The sequence below is a fragment of the Rana temporaria genome, chromosome 2 (genome assembly GCF_905171775.1).
Source record: "Rana temporaria chromosome 2, aRanTem1.1, whole genome shotgun sequence".
NCBI lineage: Eukaryota > Metazoa > Chordata > Amphibia > Anura > Ranidae > Rana > Rana temporaria.
Window position 1 is genome coordinate 20,853,875 of NC_053490.1, and position 24,691 is coordinate 20,878,565.

Below are 24,691 nucleotides of genomic sequence, written 5' to 3' on the forward strand. Positions count from 1 at the left end.
ATAGGTTGAGAACCACTGCCCTAGTAGGTCTCAACCAACTGCAGTTGTAGTTGTTGTATATTTTTTGTACCGTTCGAAACAGGGAATGTCCAGAGGCTCTGTATAGTACACTACTTTTGGAAAAACAATAAAAATAATAAAAAATAAAAAAAAGTAGCGCAGTGCTAAATAGCAAAAAATGGTCTGGCCATGAAGGGGGTGAAACTTTCCGGAGGTGAGGTGGACATGAAGACACTTTTAGCTAGATTCAGAGAGGGCGTCCTAACTTTGCGGCGGCGTAGCATATCGTGTTTACACTACGCCGCCGTAAGTTAGCGAGGCAAGTACATGATTCACAAAGTACTTGCCTGCTAACTGTCTACTTCAAATTTAGCGGAGGGGGCGTGTTTTATGTTAATGGGGCTTGACCTGACGTGATTGACATTTTGACCTGACGTGACCGCCTACATATCCCAGTGTGCATTGCGGCAACGTACGCCACACGGGCCTATTGGTTTTGACGTGGATGTAAATGACGTAAATCCCTATTAACGGACGACTTACGCAAACGACGGAAAATTTTCGAATTTCGACGCGGGAACGGCCGCCATACTTTAACATTACTATTCCAACTATTTGATGGAATATCTTTAGGCCTGATAATGCGTTACGTAAACGGCGTATCTGTACTGCGGCGGCCGGGCTTACGTTCGTGAATAGGCGTATCTAGTGATTTACATATTCTACGCTGACCGCAATGGAAGCGCCACCTAGCGGCCAGCCTAAATATTGCACCCTAACATAGGACGGCGCAAGCCGTCGTATCTTAGATAGGTTTAAGTGTATCTCTGTTTGAGAATACACTTAAACTTAGGTCGGCGCAGATTCCGAGTTAGGTCGGCTAATCTACTGATACGCCGACCTAACTCTTACTGAATCTGGCTATATGAACGACATTGCTGTTGGTAGATGAAAAGGAATGGATCTACCAACAAGGACACACAAGGAGAATATACCGAGGTTGGGTGTGGATGGAGAATGAGCCACATCCTCTGTAGATTGCGGTGTATTCGTTCTATATCAGGAAGCTGGCTGCGTCCATGGCACCAAGCTGTGCATTCCTCTGCTGTCCGTATTGCATGGAGCAGGTGGCATCTTCTGTTCCCCATGTGGTTGGCAGCAGACGTGGGCCGAACACGGGCTCTGAGCTTATTCTTGCTAAATAGATTTCTTGCTTTTGATGAGCGGTCTGCACTGAACCCAACACGCCACATCGGGGCCGGAAATTCCCATAATCCTTTGCTCTGAAGAACTGTGATGGGAAAGCAGCCAATATTACACCTGGCTGCATTGTAATACTGTAGAATGGCATGGTGGTGGTGGGGGGGGGGTTATGTAAATTTTTGGCAGCCTACAGTGATTGATGGCCGAATGGGGAAGACAGCAAATATCTATATCTATATATATATAGATATAGATAGATGTGTACATATATATCCAGAGGCGTTGCTAGGGGGTGCGGGGGGTGCGGTCCGCACCGGGTGACACCCGCTAGAGGGGTGACACCATCCCGTTTTTTTTTTTGTTTTTGTTTTTTAGCTGACATGCCCAGCCTGCCCTGTACCACCCCAGCCTGCCCTGTACCACCCCAAACAGCCCTATACCACCCCAGCCTGCCCTGTACCCCCCCAAACAGCCCTGTACCACCCCAGCCTGCCCTGTACCACCCAGCCTGCCCTGTGCCACCCCAGCCTGCCCTGTACCACCCCAAACTTTCCTGTGCCACCCCAAACTTTCCTGTGTCACCCTAACTTGCCCTGTACCACCCCAATCTTCCCTATGCCACCATAACTTGCCCTATACCACCCCAACCTGCCCAATGCCACCCTAACTTGCCCTGTACCACCCCAACCTTTCCCATGCCATCCCAACTTGCCCTATGCCACCCTAACTTGCACTATACCACCCCAACCTGCCCTGTACCACCCTAACTTGCCCTATACCACCCCAACCTGCCCTATGCAACCCTAACTTGCCCTATACCACATCAAACTACCCTATATCACCCCAACATGCCCTATACCACCTTAACCTGTCCTATACCACCCCACTACAACAAACCTGCCACTATACCACTCTATACTACCCTAACCTGCCACTATACTATCATTTACAGGGGCTGGTTTGGGGTGCGCCCCATGCCCGTGCGCTGCCTGCTTGGTGCTGGGCAGCCTAGACAGAGGGGGGGGGTGACACCATGTTTTACTGCACCGGGTGACACCAACCCTAGTCACGCCACTGTATATATCTATATATACAGTGCCTTGAAAAAGTATTCATACCCCATGAAATTTCCCACATTGTGTCATGTTACAACCAAAAACGTAAATGTATTTTATTGGGATTTATGTGATGGACCAACACAAAGTGGCACATAATTGTGAAGTGGAAGAAAAATGATAAATGGTTTTCAACATTTTTTACAAATAAATATGTGAAAAGTGTGGGGGGTACATTTGTATGGCGCCCCCCGGAGTCAATACTTTGTAGAACCGCCTTTCACTGTAATTACAGCTGCAAGTCTTTTTGGGGAAGTCTCTACCAGCTTTGCACATCTAGAGAGGGACAATTTTGCCCATTCTTCTTTGCAAAATATCTCAAGCTCTGTCAGATTGGATGGAGAGCGTCTGTGAACTGCAATTGTCATGTCTTGCCACAGATTCTCAATGTGATTTCGGTCTGGACTGTGACTGGGCCATTCTAACACATGAATATGCTTTGATCTAAACCATTCCATTGTAGCTCTGGCTGTATGTTTAGGGTCGTTGTCCTGCTGGAAGGTGAACCTCCGCCCCAGTCTCAAGTCTTTTGCAGATTCTAACAGGTTTTCTTCTAAGATTGTCCTGTATTTGACTCCATCCATCTTCCCATCAACTCTGACCAGCTTCCCTGTCCCTGCTGAAGAAAAGAATCCCCACAAAATGATGCTGCCACCACCATGTTTCACGGTGGGGATGGTGTGTTCAGGGTGATGTGCAGTGTTAGTTTGTTCCTTGGTCTTCATGATGCTGTTTGTTCACTAAAACCTCTGATGGCTTCACATAACTGCTGTATTTATACTGAGATTAAATTATTGGCTTCTATTTACTAATTGGGTGACTTCCGAAGGCAATTGGTTCCACTCTATTTTAGTTATGGGTATCAGAGTAAAGAGGGCTGAATACAAATGCACACCACACTTTTCACATATTTATTTGTAAAACAAAATGGAAACCCATTTTACATTTTCCTTCCACTTCACAATTATTTGCCACTTTGTCTATCACATAAAATCCCAATAAAATACATTTACGTTTTTGGTTGTAACATGACAATATGTGGAAAATTTCAAGTGGTATGAATACTTTTTCAAAGCACTGTGTGTATATAGATATATACAGAGGCCGGGATTCAGAAAGAACGGCGCATGTTTAGATAGGCGTAGCGCATGTGATATGCGCTACGCCGACGTAACTTGGAGAGGCAAGTACTGTATTCAGAAAGCACTTGCTCCCTTTCTTGCGCCGACGTAACGTAAAATGGCCGGCGTAAGCACGCCTAACTCAAAGTAGCAAGGCAGTGGGCGTGTAGTATTCTAATGAAGCGTGACCCCATGTAAATGCATGGCCGAACGAACGGCGCATGCGCGCGCATGCTCAGAAACCCGTCGCAAATACTCCCTAAGATACGCCGGCTCCATTCATACGACGTGAACGTAACCTACGCCCAGCCCCATTCACGTACGACTTACATAAACGACGTAAAATACGACGGCTGTTCCGACGTTTCCGACGTCCATACCTTAACATGACTTACCCCTGCCTTATGAGGCGTAATTTACTGCGACGGGCGCAAGTACGTTCGTGAATCGGCGTATCTAGCTCATTTACATATTCGACACGTAAATCTACGGAAGCGCCCCTAGCGGCCAGCGTAAATATGCACCCAAGATATGACGGCGTAAGGAGACTTACGTCGGTCGTATCTTGAAAAATGTAGGCGTATCTCAGTTTCTGAATAAGCGCATAGATACAAAGGCGCACATTTGGACTTACGACGGCGTATCTGGAGATACGTCGTCGTAAGTCTCTTCTGAATCCCGGCCAGAGAATATAAATGATAACGCAACAACTTTTCTATCACTTGGTTAGTGTTTGGCTGAAGCCATTTATTAATTAACGGTGTTTACTCTTTTTAAATCATAATGACAACAGAAACTACCCAAATGACGCTGATCAAAAGTTTACATACCCCAGTTCTTAATACCGTGTATTGCTCCCTTTAACATCAATGACAGCTTGAAGTCTTTTGTGGTATTTGTGGACGAGGCTCTTTATCTTCTCAGATGGTAAAGCTGCCCATTCCTCTTGGTAAAAAGCCCCCAGTTCCTGTAAATTCTTGGGCTGTCTTTCATGAACGGCACGTTTAAGATCTCCCCAGAGGGGCTCAATGATATTGAGGTCGGGAGACTGAGATGGCTACTCCAGAACCTTCACTTTATTCTGCTGTAGCCAATGACAGGTGGACTTGGCCTTGTGTTTTGGATCGTTGTCATGTTGAAATGTCCAAGTACGTCCCATGCACAGCTTCCTGGCTGATGAATGAAATGTTCCTCCAGTATTTTTTGATAGCACACTGCATTCATCTTGCCATAAATTTTGACCTAATTTCTTGTGTCTTTGTAGCTCACATATCCCCAAAACATCAGCGACCCACCACCGTGTTTCACAGTAGGTATGGTGGACCTTTCATCATAGGCCTTGTTGACTCCTCTCCAAATGTAGTGTTTATGGTTGTGGCCAAAAAGCTAAATTTTGGTCTCATCACTCTAAATGACTTTGTGCCAGAAGGTTTGAGGCTTGTCTCTGTGCTGTTTGGCGTATTGTAAGCGGATACTTTTTGGTATTTGTGTAGTAATGACTTTCTTCTGGAGACTCGACCATGCAGCCCATCTTTCTTCAAGTGCCTCCTTATTGTGCATCTTGGAACAGCCACACCACATGTTTTCAGAGAGTCCTGTATTTCACCTGAAGTTATTTGTGGGGTTTTCTTTGCATCCCGAACAATTTTCCTGGCAGTTGTGGCTGAAATTTTAGTTGGTCTACCTGACCGTGGTTTGGTTCCAACAGAACCCCTCATTTTCCATTTCTTGATTAGAGTTTGAACACTGCTGATTGGCATTCTCAATTCCTTGGATATCTTTTTATATCCCTTTCCTGTTTTATACAGTTAACCTACCTTTTCCTGCAGATCCTTTGACAATTTTTTTGCTTTCCCCATGACTCAGAATCCAGAAACCTCAGTGCATCACTGGATGGAAGATGTAAGGGTCTGTCAGGAGTCCAGAAACTCATTGATCTTTTATACACACACACTAATTACAAGCAAACAGATCACAGATGAGGATGGTTACCTTTAATAGCCATTAAAACACCCTTGTGTCAACTTGTGTGCATGTTATCAGGCCAAAATCATAAGGGTATGTAAACTTTTGATCAGGGTCATTTGGGTCTTTTCTGTTGCCATTATGATTTAAAAAGAGTAAACACAGTTGATTAATTGATAATAAATGGCTTCAGGCAAACACTAACCATGAGTGAAAGAAAAGTTTTTGTGTTTTTCATATTCTCTGAAAAATGGCCAAGAAACCATAAATTCTGCCAGGGTATGTAAACTTATGAGCACAACTGTATATACACACATACAACAAACATAATAGAAAGATATATAGATAGATATATACACACACACACACAAAGCTGAACTCCCTCTACAGTAAAATATAGAGCCCAGCTGAGTTAAGTGTAGACAAAACTATTTTGCAACAGTACTCACCTTCAACCCAAAGCTGTCCCCTGTGGTGCTTCTTATCCACCATTAGTCGCCACTCTTCCAGGTAAAATGACAGCTAGTGTTATTAAACCCACTTCCTGTGAGCCCAGGATGTTTTGAATCCGCCGCCTGGAGGGGACACCACCCGGGCTGGACTTGCAGTACTTGCAGTACTGGAGCACAAAATGTATCTGACATGTCAATATAGAATATGTTTTGTGCTAAAGTAAGGACCGCCCACCACACAAGCAGGGGAAAGGACTGTGATGTTATCGGACTGCTCAGAAGAATCTTGGGAAAAGATGTGTACTTGCATTTAAAAAAACAGAAAAAAGTGCAGTGGGTCTCAGGGAAGGGGTACAGGGCAGGGAATGGGTAGAGGTTGCTGTAAAGCAGGGGTCTCAAACTCGAATTACCTGAGGGCCACAAGACAAGTTTTCATATGCCATGGGGGGCCGCATGCAAACTTTCAAACTTCAAAAACAACAGTACTGGTGTCAGCGAACACATTATTAACCCCTAGCACTGGTGTAAGGCAGGGTTTGACAAATTTGCTTGGAATCTAGGAGCCAGCTAAAAAAGTTAGGAGCCAGAAAACGCACCCCGTCCCGATGAGCTTGCGCGCAGAAGTGAACACATACGTGAGCAGCGCCCGCATATGTAAACGGTGTTCAAACCACACATTTGAGGTATTGCCGCGATTGGTAGAGTGAGAGCAATAATTCTAGCTCCTCTGTAACTTAAAACATGCAACCTGTAGATTTTTTTAAACGTCGCCTATGAAGATTTTAAAAGGTAAAAAAGTTTGTCGGCATTCCACAAGCGGACGTAATTTTGAAGCGTGACATGTTGGGTATGAATTTACTCGGCGTAACATTATCTTTCATAATATTAAAAAAAATGGGGATAACTTTACTGTCTTATTTTTTTTTTAATTAACCACTTGACCACTGGGCACGTAAACCCCCTTAATAACCAGACCAATTTTCAGCTTTCGGTGCTCTCACAATTTGAATGACAATTACTCAGTCATACAACACTGTACCCAAATGAAATTTTCGTCCTTTTTTTCACACAAATAGAGCTTTCTTTTGGTGGTATTTAATCACCGTTGGGTTTTTTATTTTTTGCGCTATAAAAGAAAAAAGACTGAAAATTCTGTAAAAAAAAAAATTTTTTCTTTGTTTCTGTTATAAAATTTGGCAAATTTAGTATTTTTTCTTCATTTTTTTGCATAAATGTGAAAGATGAAGTTACGCCGAGTAAATAGATACCCAACATGTCACCCTTCAAAATTGCACACGCTCGTGGAATGGCGCCAAACTTCGCTACTTAAAAATCCCCATAGACGACGTTGCAGGGTATTGCGGAGTATTGTGGGGTATTGCGGAGTATTGGGGGCATTGCAGAGTATTGCGGGCATTGCAGAGTATTTTGGGGTATTGCACAGTGTGGGGGCATTGCAGAGTGTGGGGGCATTGCAGAGTATTTTGGGGTATTGCACAGTGTGGGGGTATTGCACAGTGTGGGGGCATTGCAGAGTGTGGGGGCATTGCAGAGTGTGGGGGCATTGCAGAGTATGGCTGGTACTGCAGAGTATTGCACAGGGAGGGATCGATGGCTGGATCTGAGACTGCATGTGTCACAGATCCAGCCCGCAGCAGCAGCTGCTGCTGCTTCCGCTCTCTCCCCTCTCCTCTCTCACACTGTACCGTTCGGTACAGAGAGGAGAGGGAGGAACCGGTTTGTTTACTAGTGATCGCTCCGTCATTGGACGGAGCGATCACGTGGTAAATCGCCGCTATCAGCGGCGATTTACCGTGATCCGTGATCAGTCGGGTCCGGAGGACCCGGCGGTCACGGAGACTCCCGTGTGCGCGCCCCACAGGGCGCGCGGGAGCGCGATTCTGGGAGGACGTACATTGACGCCCTCCCAGAGTTAAGCAACCGCCTTGTAGACGTATTTCGTCTATAGGGCGGTTGCTAACTGGTTAAAAAAAGTGTAATTTTTTCCCAAAAAAAGTGCGCTTGTAAGACCGATGCGCAAATACGGCGTAACAGAAAGTATTGCAACGATCGCTATTTTATTCTCTAGGGTGTTAGGATAAAAAAAATATATAATGTTTGGGGGTTCTAATTAGAGGGAAGAATATGGCAGTGAAAATAGTGAAAAATGACATTAGAATTGCTGTTTAACTTGTAATGCTTAACTTGTAATACCAACGGCCACCACCAGATGGCGCCAGCTCACATCTGGTGGTAATAACTTGTAAAACCAACGGCTCACCACCAGATGGCGCCAGCTCAAAAAAAAATATATATATTTTTTTTTTGCTCCCCTCACTTCCACCCTGCCTGCGGGCCATTTATAACTGGTCCGCGGGCCGCAAATGGCCCGCGGGCCGGTACTTTGAGACCACTGCTGTAAAGCTAGCTTGTCCATGCCGTGTCATATGTTTTTAAAATATCATCAACCAGTGTAGTATAATATGTTAACACCTAAAGATACAATATTTCGAATCACATTCACCTATATGGATAAGACAATTGATCCCCTTTCATTTTTCATATATGTCTAGGATAGCTATTCTCAGCCAGGGTTCCGTGGGATGCTAGGGGTTCCTCCGGAGATTGCTAGGGGTTCCTCCAGAGATTGCTAGGGGTTCCTCCAGAGATTGCTAGGGGTTCCTCCAGAGATTGCTAGAGGTTCCTCCAGAGATTTCTAGGGGTTCCCCCAGATATTGCTAGGGGTTCCCCCAGAGATTGCTAGGGGTTCCTCCAGAGGTTGCTAGGTGTTCCTCCAGAGATTGCTAGGGGTTCCTCCAGAGATTGCTAGGGGTTCCCCCAGAGATTTCTTGGGGTTCCTCCAGAGATTTCTTGGGGTTCCTCCAGAGATTGCTAAAGGGTTCCTCCAGAGATTTCTAGGGGTTCCTCCAGAGATTGCTAGGGGTTCCTCCAGAGATTGCTAGGGGTTCCTCCAGAGATTGCTAGGGGTTCCTCCAGAGATTGCTAGAGGTTCCTCCAGAGATTGCTAGGGGTTCCCCCAGAGATTTCTTGGGGTTCCTCCAGAGATTTCTAGGGGTTCCCCCAGAGATTGCTAGGGGTTCCCCCAGAGATTGCTAGGGGTTCCTCCAGAGATTGCTAGGGGTTCCTCCAGAGATTGCTAGAGGTTCCTCCAGAGATTGCTAGGGGTTCCCCCAGAGATTGCTAGGGGTTCCTCCAGAGATTGCTAGGGGTTCCTCCAGAGATTGCTAGGGGTTCCTCCAGAGATTGCTAAGGGTTCCTCCAGAGATTGCTAGGGGTTCCTCCAGAGATTGCTAGGGGTTCCTCCAGAGATTGCTAGAGGTTCTCCAGAGATTGCTAGGGGTTCCCCCAGAGATTGCTAGGGGTTCCCCCAGAGATTGCTAGGGGTTCCCCCAGAGATTGCTAGGGGTTCCTCCAGAGATTGCTAGGGGTTCCTCCAGAGATTGCTAGGGGTTCCTCCAGAGATTGCTAGTGGTTCCTTCAGAGATTTCTAGGGGATTCTCCAGAGATTGCTAGGGGTTCCCCCAGAAATTGCCAGGGGTTCCTCCAGAGAATGCTAGGGGTTCCTCCAGAGAATGCTAGGGGTTCCCCAGAGATTGCTTGGGGTTCCCCAGAGATTGCTAGGGGTTCCTCCAGAGATTGCTTGGGGTTCCCCCAGAGATTGCTAGGGGTTCCCCCAGAGATTGCTAGGGGTTCCTCCAGAGATTGCTAGTGGTTCTAATAAAGAAAAATTATTCAGCGCTGGAATGTAAATATAAACTAAAAAATGCAAGCCAGCACTAAGGTAAATTCAAATAAAACATCTCACATTGACATAAAATAATAATAGTGCAGCGCAAAACAAACAATTTTAAACTATACATACAGAAAGTTAAAACATATGATATATGATATATAATTAAAAATTATATAATAGAGTCCATATAAAGTGCTCAAGTGCAAAAAGATGATCCAAATCGGAATATAATAGTGCAAAAATCCAAAGGGTGATATCCAGAAGGAACCTCCACCAAATAGCAGGAATGGCCTCTCACCTTACAACTTCGACCTGCAATAGGTCACAAAGCATAATCAGAGAACCACCTGTTCTCAGAGGACAGCAAGCAATGCAGCAGTAGAACCACGATATCAGTCAGACTCAGGATCAGGACATGGCAATCAGGGCATAAAAAACAAAGGAGAGGAAATCTAGTGCTCTCTGAAGCCAAAATACATTTATTTAAGAATAAAAAACGAATACACTCTCAAACGAGTGCAGCGAAACAGCATAAAACATCCATAAGAGCATGGGTTTCAGTCTAGGTCGGCGATCGCGGGTGACGTCACATGGCTGCCTTTTGCACTATTATATTCCGATTTGGATCATCTTTTTGCACTTGAGCACTTTATATGGACTCCATTATATAATTTTTAATTATATATCATATATCATATGTTTTAACTTTCTGTATGTATAGTTTAAAATTGTTTGTTTTGCGCTGCACTATTATTATTTTATGCTAGTGGTTCTCCCAGAGATTGCTAGGGGTTCCTTGACCTGTGGCTGATTGACCCCTCATTTGATGGTGCCTGCATTAGTCCTGAGGCCGAGACCACTTGGCTGAGTCAGCGGCATGACATTAATGTTCTTTTGTAGCTAACTGTAAGGGTGGCATTCCTATCACTACTGTACTTCCCACTGACCCCCGATGAATTGGTTCCTCAAGACCTGATTATTTTAACTGTTCCTCAGGGGTAAAAAGGTTGAGAATGGCTGGTCTAAGAGGAGCCTATGAGACTGAAATCTTATCAATTGATGTTATTCTTTTATTTCTGCAGCACCCGTTCCTGAAGGTGGCCAAACCTCTGTCTAGCCTGACGCCTGTAATACTGGCAGCCAAGGAAGCCATAAAGAACAGCCACTGAGCGATGAAGTCACTACTACTGTTGTTGTTGGCCTGGCTCTCTGCGATGGGACTGATGGGACTGTTTTTGGCCTGTTTTTGGCCTCCTTTTATTGTGTCTTCAGGCCGTGGGACACCAGGCAGCCTCCTCTGGAAGCACAAAGCACGAGGCCTCTTCTCTGGACTCGCACAGGACTGTGAACTCTGTTTTATATGTGATAACATTTTGTCAGCGTCTATTTAAATTCATTTTTTATGATGTGGAGCCTTGATTGCTGATCTGAGTAAATTAAACCACCTTGTTCTTCAATTCTGCAGAGGATGGATTATTTCTAGACTTGTGAGGTGGCCCCCAACAATACTAAGGGGCCACACCCAATGTTCAGTATACACAATTTTACAAACGACTGTCAGATACTGCATTGTGGGAGGCTAAACCTGGGGACAGGTTGAAGGAGGCAGTTGCAGACCGGGGACAGATTGCAGGAAACAATCCTGTGCTAGGGACGGCATTCACAGGCTGGAGACAGAGAGACCGGGGACTGGCTGCAGGGAGGCACAGAGCCGGGGACTGGCTGCAGGGAGGCACAGAGCCGGGGACTGGCTGCAGGGAGGCACAGAGCCGGGGACTGGCTGCAGGGAGGCACAGAGCCGGGGACTGGCTGCAGGGAGGCACAGAGCCGGGGACTGGCTGCAGGGAGGCACAGAGCCGGGGACTGGCTGCAGGGAGGCACAGACCCGGGGACTGGCTGCAGGGAGGCACAGACCCGGGGACTGGCTGCAGGGAGGCACAGACCCGGGGACTGGCTGCAGGGAGGCAGAGACCTGGGGACTGGCTGCAGGGAGGCAGAGACCCGGGCACTGGCTGCAGGGAAGCGGAGACCCGGGGTCTGGCTGCAGGGAGGCGGAGACCCGGGATCTGGCTGCAGGGAGGCGGAGACCCAGGGACTGGCTGCAGGGAGGCAGAGACCCGGGGACTGGCTGCAGGGAGGCAGAGACCCGGCGACTGGCTGCAGGGAGGCACAGACCCGAAACTGGCAGCAGGAAGGCAGAGACCCGGGACTGGCCAGATTGGACAGATTGCAGGAGACAGTCATGTGCTAGGGACAGTTTTCAGGAGATGGTCACACACAGGGGACAGGTTGTGGGAGGCATTCACAGGCTGGGGACAGAGAGACCGGGGACTTGCTCTGGGAGGCAGAGACAGGGGACTGGCTGCTGTAGGTGGCCATGGACCTGGGACTGGCTGCTGTCCGTGATCACCTGCGCACATCTGTACATGATCATTTGCGTACATCTGTCCGTGATCACACAAACTAATTATTATACACTTAATGGGATTGTTTTTACCAAAGACATGTAAAAAAATATTTCTTTCTCAAATAGGTGCTGGAACTCACCCACGATGCCCCAAAACCCCTCCCCTTTGACGTTTCTTTTATAGGGGAGGCGGGCCACGCGTCACGTGACCCCATCCCACTCTGACGCAAGGGGCATGTCTGGGCTGTCCCAGTGACATAGCAGAGTGTGCATCAGAGGGGGACGGGGTCACGTGACGCGTGGCCCGCCTCCCCTATAAAAGAAACGTCAAAGCATCGGCGCGTCATTCGCTGAGCTGTGCTCTGAATGGATGGATGTTCTCATCGCTGGACCAATCGTCCGTCGCTGGAGACATCACCCGGCACTGGATAGAGACAACGTTGGAGCAGGGAGCAGCATCGATCGTCTATTTTCACAGCTGGATTTTTATTTGGTTTAATTAATAAAGTAATTTGTTCTACGGTGTGTGTGTTTTTTTTTCTGAAAACTACTATTTACACTTCCTTCGTGAAATGGTAGGGGTACAGTGTACCCCGTTACCATTTCACACAGGGGGGGCAGGATCTGGGGGTCCCCTTTGTTAAAGGGGTCTTTCAGATTCTGATAAGCCCCCTGCCCACAGACCCCCACAACCACCGGGTAAGGGTTGTGGGGATGAGACCCTTGTCCCCATCAACATGGGGACAAGGTGCTTTGGGGGGCACCCCAAAGCACCCTCCCAATGTTGAGGGCATGTGGCCTGGTGCGGTTCAGGAGAGGGGGGGCGCACTCTGTCCCCCCCTCTTTTCTGCGGCCGGCCAGGTCAACATGCTCAGATAAGGGGTCTGGTGTGGATTTTAGGGGGAACTCCACGCCATTTTTTTTTTAAATTTGGGGTGGAGTTCCCCTTAAAATCCACACCAGACCTGAAGGGTCTGGTTATGGATATTTAGGGGGAACCCCATGTCTTTTTTTTTTTTTTTAAATTGACGGCGGGGTTCCCCTTAATATCCATACCAGACCTAAAGGGTCTGGTTATTGAATTTGGAGGGACCTCTGCATTTTTTTTTTTTTTTTACTAAAAGTCCGTGTTCTATTGACTTCAATGGGGTTCGGGTTCGGGTTCCCGAACCCAAACTTTTTTTTTAAAGTTCGGGTCTGAACCCGAACATTCAGGTGTCCGCTCAATACATTGTTCAAAGTACAACATATAGGTTTAAAATTAAAAGGAACATTTTGGAAAGAGCAATGCTGGTGGTGTATTGCATTAATGAATGATTATATATCATCTCTGAATTATCTAAATTATCCACATAATTATAAACTAATTTAATTTATTTTTTTTACAATTTTATATGATATTTCCTTATTTTATTCTGTTAAAAAAAAGGGTACCTTTAAAAACGCTTATAAACGCAAACGCGGCTAAACGCGGGTGCCGCGTTTAGCGTTTGAAACGCAAAAACTTTTGCGTCTGAACCCAAAATTTTGCTTCTGAAAAAACGAGCCTAAACCCAACTGCTTTAAAACGCAAAAAAAACGTGAATGTATGCATGGACACACAGGATAACATTAAATGTGTTCAGGGACAGTTGAATAATAAGTAAAATATTGTAAAAAAAAAAATTATTTGATAACAAACATCTCTATACTTACCTGCTCTGTGCAACGGAATTGCACAAAGCGCTGGTGAACCTCCTCTTTTTGGGTCCCTGTCAGCGCTCCTAGCCCCTCCTCTCTGTCCAGTGCCCCCATAAGAAGCCGATTCCCATGGGGGCACCACTGACCAGAGGACATGTATTTATCCCATTCCACACCAAGGACATCATCAATATTGGTGAAGTGACCACTGAGGCCTACAACAGCTGAAGGACTCTGTAGCTTCGGGTCACTGTACAAAAAGGATCTCTAGGTCACTTAAAAATATCGTAACCCAAGGGTAAATACGGACGGCTCAATGGGTAGGGTGGATGGAATGAGACCCATTCAGAGTCTCCCCCTACAGGATAGATTATGAAAGATTGATAACTCTACCTGTATCTCCAGTTCCTTTAGGAAATTTAAAGCTGAAGGAGTAAGAGGAGGAAAAGCAGAACTTCCCTTTTAAAGATCGGACAGAACAGAGGCTTAGTAGTTGGCACTTCTGCCTTGCAGCACTGGGGTGTTTGGTTCATATCCTGACCAGGACACTGTCTGCATTGAGTCTGCGTGTTCTCCCCGTGCTTGTGTGGGTTTCCTCCTACAGCTCAAAGACACGCTGGTAGGTTAAAAGACTTAATTCAGTGCGCCTAAGATGGCTACTTCACCTCCTAAGTGCTTTGAGTGTACATCACTCATTTTCCCAGGAGCAGCCCAGTGGGCGTGGTCTCCGCCGCTGTGCATTCTGGGAGAGGGTACTTAAGGGACAGACACGCCGCCGCAACTTAGAGAGGCAAGTGCTGTATTCACAAAGCACTTGCCTCCTAAGTTACGGCGGCGTAGCGTAAATGGGCCGTGGTAAGCGCGCGTAATTCAAAGTAGGCTTTAGGGGGCGTGTTGTATTTAAATGAGGCTTGACCCCATGTAGATGCATGGCCGAACGAACGGCGCATGCGCGCGCATGCTCAGTATCACGTCGTATTTACGCCCAAAGACACGTCGGCTCAATGCCTGTGACGTGAACATAATTTACACACAGCCCTATTCGCGTACGACTTACGCAAACAACGTAAAAAGATGCGCTTGTTCCGACGTCCATACTTTGCATGGGATGCGCCACCTAGAGACCAGCTTTATCTTTACGCCGGCGTATCTCTAACGTAAACGGCGTAACTAATTGCGATGGGCGCACGTACGTTCGTGAATCGGCGTATCTAGTCATTTGCATATTCTACGCCGAACTCAACGGAAGCGCCACCTAGCGGCCAGCGTAAATATTGCACCCTAAGATACGACGGCGTAGGAGACTTACGCCGCTCGTATCTTAGCCTAATTTAAGCGTATCTGGTTTCCAGAATACGCTTACATTTAGGACGGCGTAGATTCAGAGTTACGTCGGCGTATCTACTGATACGCCGGCGTAAAGCTACCTGAATCCGGCCCTAAGTGTTGGTGCAGACATTTGTGAACAATTCTTCAGGGAGGACCCCTAGGACGAACGTGGTGAATAGTGAGGTAACGGTAGGCACAAATTTAAACCAGCGGCCCCTTCTGGGGTATTGCTACAAACTTATCATAGGGGCCATGTGATCCCTTCCTGGCTATGTGGGGGGATCCATAGTAGAGAAGGATCTGGAGGTTTTGGTAGATCATAAGCTTAAAACGTTTCGTTGAAAAAGTATTCATACCCCATAACATTTTCCAAATTTTGTCATGTTACGACCAAAAATGTAAAAGCATTTTATTGGGATTTGATGTGGCTCAGCTCTTCAGTGTGGGGAAGGGAGAGGGGAGAGTTTAGAAAGCATACAGGTGCGGCGGCGTAACGTATCCCATTTACGTTACACCGCCGCAGGTTTACAGCGCAAGTGCCTGATTCACAAAGCTCTTACCTGTAAACTTTCGGCGGTGTAACATAAATGCGCTCGGCGCAAGCCCGCCTAATTCAAATGGGGCGGGCACCATTTTAATTAGGCGCGTTCCTGCGCCGAACGTACTGCGCATGCTCCGTCGGGAAAATTACCCGACGTGCATTGCGCTAAATGACGTCATTTGTTTAGACGTTAACGTAAATGGCGTCCAGCGCCATTCACGGACGACTTACGCAAACGACGTGATTTTTTTTTAAAATTTCGACGCGGGAACGACGGCCATACTTAACGATGCTTAGAACACCTAGGAGGCAGCCCTAATTTTACGACGCGTATCTCGACGGAAAAGGCGTAAATTTAGATCGGCGGGCAGCGCGGACGTTCGTGAATCGGCGTAAGTAGTCATTTGCATATTCTACGCTGACTGCAATGGAATCGCCACCTAGCGGCCGGCCTAGAATTGCAGCCTAAGATCCGACGGTGTAAGTCAATTACACCTGTCGGATCTTAGGGCTATCTATGCGTAACTGATTCTATGAATCAGCCGCATAGTTAGGACGGGCGTATCAGGAGATACGCCGTCGTATCTCTTTTGTGAATCTGGCCCACTATCTGCAGCAAGGCTGGCTGTGTCAGTGAGAAACGCCATAAACTGGTTCTACCAATACATTTGGTGAGTGATGTCAGCAATTCATTTTTCTTTTCTTAAAGGGTCACTAAAGGGAAAAAAAAATGTTGCCTAAAATTAATGGGCTGGATTCAAGAAGCAATTGCGCCTGTGTAACCATAGGTTACACAGCGCAATTGCTTACTTGCCCAGGCGTAACGAATGCTCCTGATTCAGGAACCTCGTTACGCCGACTGCAGCCTAAGATATGCGTGGCATAAGGCTCTTATGCCCGCATATCTTAGGCTGCATTCTTGCGATGGCCGATAGGTGGCGTTCCCGTTGTGCTCAGCGTATAGTATGCAAATTGCATACTAACGCTGATTCACAACGTTACGCGAGCCCTGCGTACGCAGTTTACGTCGTTTCGGTACGGCGGTTTTCGCGTAAGGCTGCCCCTGCTATTAGCAGGGGCAGCCAATGTTACGTATACCCGTCGTTCCCGCGTCGCGAAATTTCAAATTTACGTAGTTTGCGTAAGTGAATCGTGAATGGCGCTGGACGCCATTCACGTTCACTTTGAAGCAAATGACATCCTTGCGACGTCATTTGCCGCAATGCACGATCGGAGCGGGAACGCGCCAAACTTAAATGATTCCCGCCCCCTACGGGATCATTTAAATTGCGCGCGCTTACGCCGGGCATTTTGCCGGCGCGCCCACGCAATTCTACTGCTCCGTGAATCAAGGGCAGCGCAGTAAATTTGCGGGGGCGCAGGGCGAAAACGTTGCCCTGCGCCTCCGTAAAAAAAAGCGCAAATCTACCTGAATCCAGCCCAATGTCTGCAAGGTTAGACAGACAGAATAGTGTAATGATTCTGTTAAAAAACGAGTAAATACCTATTAAATTCCTTCATCTATATCACCTCCGGAGTTCTAGTTTCTGTTCTCTCATTCACCTCCTGGTTTGCGGAGCTCGTTCATGTAAGAACTACATTTCCCAGTATGCATTGCGGCATGCCCAGTAATTCACACCTCCTTGAAGTCTCTAACACGTAGAGGGCGTCCTGCCGCACAGATGTAGTTCCCAGGAGGGGGTGAGCACGTCACTGACCACCGCAGTAAAGCCTCCCTTCACGGTGGTCAGTAACAATCAGGCAAGCAGGAAGTGAACAGAACAGAGAAGAAATAGAGCGACTTCTGAGCAAAAACTAACAATGAGGAAGTGAAAAGAGGAATGTCTGCAGGTAAAGGATGCTTATTATGAAAAAAAAACCATTTCCTTTACAACCCCTTTAAGCCTCGTACACATTACTACTCCACATCAGAAGAGAAATACGGGAGAGGTCATCATTTCTTTTTAAGTGTGTATGGGACTACATAGCAAGTCAATGACCAAGGAAAAGCATGGAGCCAGAGTAATGGTGGAACATTAGACCGGGTCAGAGACTCACTGGGCCGGATTCAGAAAGATTAGTCTAAGTTGTAGGCGGGCGTAGCGTATCTCAGATACACTACGCCGCCGTAACTTAGGGCGCAAGTTCCGTATTCAGAAAGAACTTGCGCCCTAAGTTACGGCGGCGTAGTGTAAATGTGTCGGCGTAAGCCCGCCCAATTCAAATTTGGCTGATAGTGGGCGTGTTGTATGTTAATCTATCATGACCCCACGCAATTGACGCTCGTTACGAATCACGTCGCAAATAGTCAATGCTTTCGACGTGAACGTCACTTACGCCCAGCCCCATTCACGGACGAGTTACGCAAACGACGGGAAATACGACGCTGTCCCGACGTCCATACTTAACATTGGCTGCGCCTCATATAGCAGGGGTAAGTATACGCCGGAAAAAGCCGAACACAAACGACGTAAAAAAAAAAGCGCCGGGCGGTCGTTCGTTTCTGAATCGGCGTAAATAGCTCATTTGCATATTCCTCGCGTAACTATATGGAAGCGCCACCTAGCGGCCAGCGAGAATATGCAGCCTAAGATACGACGGTGTAAGACACTTACGCCAGTCGGATCTTAGGGATATCTATGCTTAACTAATTCTATGAATCAGGCGCATAGATACGACAGGCCGAACTCAGAGATACGACGGCGTATCTGGAGATACGCCGTCGTATCTCTTTTCTGAATCCCTCCCACTATGTATAAGCCATGATCAGGGGGGTCATCGGAGGGGGGGGGGGCAAAAAGAGCTGTAAATCCCAATGCCCTCCTTCTATTTTAGATTCTCCCCAAAAATATAGCGATGCTGTTATAGTTTAGTGTGCCTGGAATATCCCAACCATTTCAGTTACTTCTCAAGCAATACCTAACTTTTGTAAACATAAAACTAAGATAATGGCATCTAAAAAAAATATGCCGTTGATTTTACCAATTGGAATTCTTATCTCACAGCACCATCTAGTGTATAAAGTGCTACACAAATCTAAGTGTGTGTACCAGGCTTAAGGCAGTGGTCTCCAAACTACGGCCCTTTGCTTGCCTTTATCTGGCCCTTGGGGCACTATTCCTCCCCCTGACGGTAACAATGGGGCACTATTCCTTCCCCTGGTACCAATGATGGGGCACTATTTCTCCCCCTGATACCAACAATGGGGCACTATTCCTCCCACTTGCATCAATGATGGGACGCTATTCCTCCCACTGATACCAATGATGGAACACTATTCCTCCCACTGATACCAATGATGGGACACTATTCCTCCCACTGATACCAATGATGGGACGCTATTCCTCCCCTTGATACCAATGATGGGACACTATTCCTCCCACTGATACCAATGATGGGACACTATTCCTCCCACTGATACCAATGATGGGGAGCTATTCCTCCCACTTACACCAATGATGGGACACTATTCCTCCCACTCACACCAATGATGGGACACTATTCCTCCCACTCGCACCAATGATGGGGCACTATTCCTCCCACTGATACCAATGATGGGGAGCTATTCCTCCCACTGACACCAATGATGGGACACTATTCCTCCCACTGATACCAATGATGGGGAGCTATTCCTACCACTGACAGCAATGATGGGACACTATTCCTCCCACTTACGCCAATGATGGGGAGCTATTCCTCCCACTTTTGCCAACACTGGGGCACTATTCCTCCTCAGGATACCAATGATGGGGCACTATTCCTCCAACTTATACCAACAATGGGGCACTATTCCTCCTACTGATACCGATGATGGGACATTCTTACCGATGCCAGGACATTTTCTACTCTCACTGACCAAAGTCTGGCCCCTATAAAAGACAGTAAACTGACCCTTTGTTTAGAAAGTTTGGCGACGCCTAAGACACTGTCTGCTGGTCTTCAGAGCTTTGATGCCACTATTGTTCTGTCAGTGGAGAGTCTGCTGGAGAGGAAGCAGTATCTGAGAACCTGCAGTGCACGGACCTCCCTGCTTTATTTATTCTGTTCACTTTCTGCATCTTGATTTCTCCCCCCACCAGAGATCATCATTCATTGAGAGGCAACTCTAACATGGGGGAGCGAAGCACAATCTCTACCAATATGGCCACCCTCCACACCAGTGTTGCCAACCGTCCGTATTTTTACGGACAGTTCTTAAAAATGGGCACTTTTTTCCCCCCGTTCGTAAATGTTCGTGGTTGCGGGAATGTGCCAGTAAAAATAGCCAAGATCGGTTCGGCTTGGAACTGCGCATGGAGATTGGATTTGAGAGTTGATTTTCGCGCCAAAGAAAAAAATTGTGGAACATCAAAACTTGATATAATAAATAAATTACATAAAAAATATATAATGAAAAAGCTGCTCCCCTGAAAATATAAGAGGACAATACCTCATTAGATTTAGTGAATGTGTAGGTAGGTAGGGGGCGCTAGTAGAATAATTAGTGTGATAGCAATTACAAAATCATGTGATATTAATTAAATGAACAACAACTAGCAATCAGAGCTAAATAGCAAAGACCCAGTTGGATCAGTAGTGAAAAAAATTGGATTCACAATAGAGCCACTACATAGAGAAGTGATGTGCTCCCAAAACTTAATATCAAAAAAAAATAATAATTCTCCAGTGATATAAATAATGTCCATAAATTTCTGTAGTAGTAGTGAGCCACTTGAAAAATTACGAAGTGAATCTTGCAATGGACCAGAAGATAAACATGCAATCTTCTCATTAACTGCAGTGCTTTAAAATCCTTCCACCAGTTTTCGCTAAACGACACCCAAAAGTGAGTAATATATATGCGCTTACCACAGCGCTTTGACTCCTTTAATTAAAAAGAAAGTCAAAAACGCTTGTGCAGTTGTGAATGTCTGCAAACATATATGCGTCCTCCAGTGGTTGACACAGGCAGATCTTCTCCCAGTTTTCTCAGAAATGGAATAAAAAGCAGAAAAACTCCATAGTGTAACCGGTTTTAATAAAAAATTATAAAACAAAACAAGGGCCAAGTGGCCACTTACATTAAAAGGTCTGCGGGCCTTTGAATTGAGGAGGTTTACAACCTCAGTTGCGTGCGGTGTGTGTCTCCTCTCGCCTCGCCAGCTCTCATGCGTCGGGTGATGGGGAAAGGTAAAAAGCGTGACCAGGCTACGCCGCCGACGATCGTTTCGTGTATACGTCTTCAGGGGGGCGTGCCTGGTCACTGGGGTCACGTTTACTTATTTTGGAGCAACCGGATGTGCTCCGCTTGATTGACTCACAATCTGGCCAATTACAGCACAGTTGCGGTCTAGACGGAAACCGGAAGTGGCCAGAACTAATGGACATACGCCGCAGCCAATTACAGCGCGGCAGCGAGACACTGGGGGCCGGATAGAAACAAGAGTGATGGACACAATATCTAGCCAATCACAGCACAGTCCCAGTGTTGGCTTAGGCACTTTCATAAAGGATTTGTTGATTTAAACAAACGACATTGTATAACCATTACTCTCCTTATCGACAACTAGTTCTTAATGGCAACCACCTTAAGTCACAAGTCTCTATCTCAAAAATAGTTTTAAACTTAAATCAGCGGTTGTAATGAAAGATATATTACTGAGATATAAGTAGACAATGTAAGGCTGTCTTCTAGTAAAAGGCCACAAGATGGCACCCTATATTACACTAGAAGAAACACACCAAATAGATAGGAGAATATGATCTTAAATTAAAAATAAATTAAAAATATCAGAATCTCATTGGATATTAGTGTCATTGAAAGACAAGGGATATTTTAAACATTAGTAGCTACCTTGATCCAATGAAGGAAAAGATATATAATAAGTAGATGATAATACACATATAACTATATAAATAAATATAGGAATATATTAAGAGGGCCCACCCAAGAGCTAATAAGGCCTATAAACTAACTTAGAAATTGTATAAAGTATTTTAGTCAATTGGCTTGGTTTGTGAACTGGTGGCACAAATGAATAAAAAATATATATATATATATATATATATGAAAGGTGGACTTATTGGACTAAATACATAACAGAAAAAAAGAAGAGGCATACACAAAGCTCAGTCGTTGGATAAAAAGCAGTTAAGGTCGAGTTCGATGTTTAGACCTAAGGGCTGCATACTTCTGAGCTTGTGTATCCACATAGTCTCATTCTGAGAGATGGCTCTTCTCATGTGAGTACCCCGCCAGTGGTTCGATATCTTGTCAATTCCGTAGAACTGACAAAGAGATGGATCACTTTGATGATATTTTTCAAAGTGTCTGGAAACACTGTGGTTCGGAAATTTCTTTTTTATGTTTGCTAGATGTTCATTTATCCTCACTCTGAGTTTCCGAGTGGTACGGCCTACGTACTGGAGCGAGCACGGACACTCCAGGACGTAGGTAACATGATCAGAGTTGCAAGTAATCAATGGTTTAATTTTGAACTTGTCTTGAGTTACATTAGACTGAAAATGTGTTCGTTTCTTTGTGGCTCCAGGCTTTCTTGTAATCTGGCAGGCCTTGCAGCGTGTACAATGGTGAAAGCCAGAGCCATCTAAGAAAGTAATCAATTTTTTGGGGGGATCTGGTACATTTTGGGCTATCCGATTTCTAAGCCCCGGCGCTCTTCTATATATGAACTTTGGTTTTGATGTAATCGATGTCATCAAATCAGGGTCTTTTAGAAGTAGTGGCCAGTGCTTTTTAAATATGGTCTCCACCTGACGATATTGTCGATGAAATCCTGAGATGAATGGAACCTGGCTCTCAAATAACTTTTTCGGCTTGGTGGTAAGTAAAGATTCTCTTTCCATTATAGACACTTGGGTCAACACTTTATTTAAATTTACTTCAGAGTAACCTTTTTCTAGAAACGTATTTGTCAATACTTGTGCTTGTGCTTCAAAATCCCTTTGTGTGGCACAATTGCGTCTTAGACGCATGTATTGGCCTTTTGGAATGGCTCCTACCCACTGGGGGTGGTGGCAACTAGTGGTTGGAACAAAGCCATTCCTGTCAGTTGCTTTGAAGTATGTTTTTGTTTCAAATAAAGTTGCTTTTTTTGTAATGGTGAGATCTAGGTAGTTCACTGTCTCCATACTTGTCTCAGCTGTAAATTTAAGGCTATACTTGTTGGCATTCATCTGGGCAAGAAAAACTTTTAAACTACTTTCTGGACCTTCCCAAAAAAGGATCACGTCGTCTATATATCTCCGGTAGAAATACAAAGACTGGTCTCGGTTGGAAAAAATACTTTCGTGTTCCCACTTATTGAGAACTACATTGGCTACGCTGGGAGCGTATCTGGCTCCCATAGCCACTCCGCTGGATTGGTTGTAGTACTGTTGATTTGCCCAGAAGAAATTATTAGTCATAGCTAATTTGAGACCCTCCACTAGAAACTTGATCTGAGCTTTTTTCAGGACAGATTGTTTTGTCAGTGCCCATTTTATTGCTTGTAGTGCATCTGAATGTGTAATATTCGTATATAACGATTCGATGTCAACCGTCACTAGAATGGTAAGTTCTGTGGCTGGAAGATTCTTGAGTGCAATTATAAGGTCCTTACTATCTTTCAAGTAGGAGGGGCTTAGTGGAACCAGTGTTTTGAAAAAGCTATCTAAATATTCTCCCAATCGGGAGAAAAGCGATTCTATGCCGCTGATTATAGGCCTACCGGGAGGATGTTCTCTGTCTTTGTGCACTTTAGGCAAAATATACATGACAGGAACTTTAGGTGCATGGATTATCAGATATGCTGCCTCTTTCTGATTGAGAATTTTGCGAGCCACTCCTTCTTCAATCCACTCAGAGAGTAGATCTTTTAATTTCATTGTGGGGTTCCCCATCTCCGCATGGAGATTGGAGGCAGGGGGTGATGGTGGCTGCGGTGGCACCGCAGAGGGGGATGGAGGCAGGGGGCAATGGAGGCAGGGGGAGATAGTGGCAGGGGGTCATATAGTGCAGGGGGTGATTGGAGGCAGGGGGTGATTGGAGGCACCGTAGAGGGTGGGGAATGGAGACAGGGGTTGTTGGTGGCACTCCTGAGGGGATGGAGGCAAGGGGAAATTGTGGCACCGCAGAGGGGGGTGAACGCAGGGGGTGTTGGTGGCAGAGGGGGATGGAGGCAGGGGGTGATGTGACTAAATAATTTGCCCTTATTATATCGAAAATAACAAAAATATGTTTTATTCCCTTAACCACTTAAGGACCGCTGCACGACAATATACGTCGGCAGAATGGCACGGCTGGGCACATCAACGTATATGTACGTTGCTCTTTAAGCCCAGGCCTGCGGCGCGCTCCCGCGACCCGGTCCGAAGCTCCGTGACCGCGGACCCGATCGCCGCTGGAGTCCCGTGATCGTTCCCCGGAGCTGAAGAACGGGGAGAGCTGTGTGTAAACACCGCTTCCCTGTTCTTCACTGTGGCGCCGTCATCGATCGTGTCATCCCTTTTATAGGGGGACACAATCGATGACGTCACACCTACAGCCACACCCCCTACAGTTAGAAACACAAATGAGGTCACACATAACCCCATCAGCGCCCCTTGTGGTTAACTCCCAAACTGCAACTGTCATTTTCACAATAAACAATGCAATTTAAATGCATTTTTTGCTGTGAAAATGACAATGGTCCCAAAAATGTGTCAAAATTGTCCGAAGTGTCCGTCATAATGTCGCAGTCACGAAAAAAATCGCTGATCGCCGCCATTACTAGTAAAAAAAAAAAAAAAATGAATAAAAATGCAATAAAACTACCCCCTATTTTGTAAACGCTACAAATTTTGCGCAAACCAACCGATAAACCTTATTGCGATTTTTTTTACCAAAAATAGGTAGAAGAATACGTATCGGCCTAAACTGAGGAAAAAAAATGTTTTTTATATATTTTTGGGGGATATTTATTATAGCAAAAAGTAAATAATATTGCATTTTTTTTCAAAATTGTCGCTCTATTTTTGTTTATAGCGCAAAAAATAAAAACAGCAGAGGTGATCAAATACCACCAAAAGAAAGCTCTATTTGTGGGGAAAAAAGGACGCCAATTTTGTTTGGGAGCCACGTTGCACGACCGCGCAATTGTCTGTT

The 24,691-nt window shown here is 45.8% G+C and overlaps 1 protein-coding gene across 3 annotated transcripts in view; it reads left to right on the plus strand.

Annotated features, from left to right (window-relative positions):
* PAK1 (p21 (RAC1) activated kinase 1) overlaps positions 1 to 11,067 on the plus strand; it is a 123,026-nt gene extending 111,959 nt beyond the window's left edge. For all 3 annotated transcript variants that reach the window (XM_040339959.1, XM_040339958.1, XM_040339957.1), the window contains one exon: positions 10,693 to 11,067. In XM_040339959.1, coding sequence (XP_040195893.1) covers positions 10,693 to 10,779 — 87 coding nt within the window. In that variant the 3' untranslated portion in view covers positions 10,780 to 11,067. The remainder of the gene's footprint in view (positions 1 to 10,692) is intronic.
* Positions 11,068 to 24,691: the final 13,624 nt, after the last annotated feature.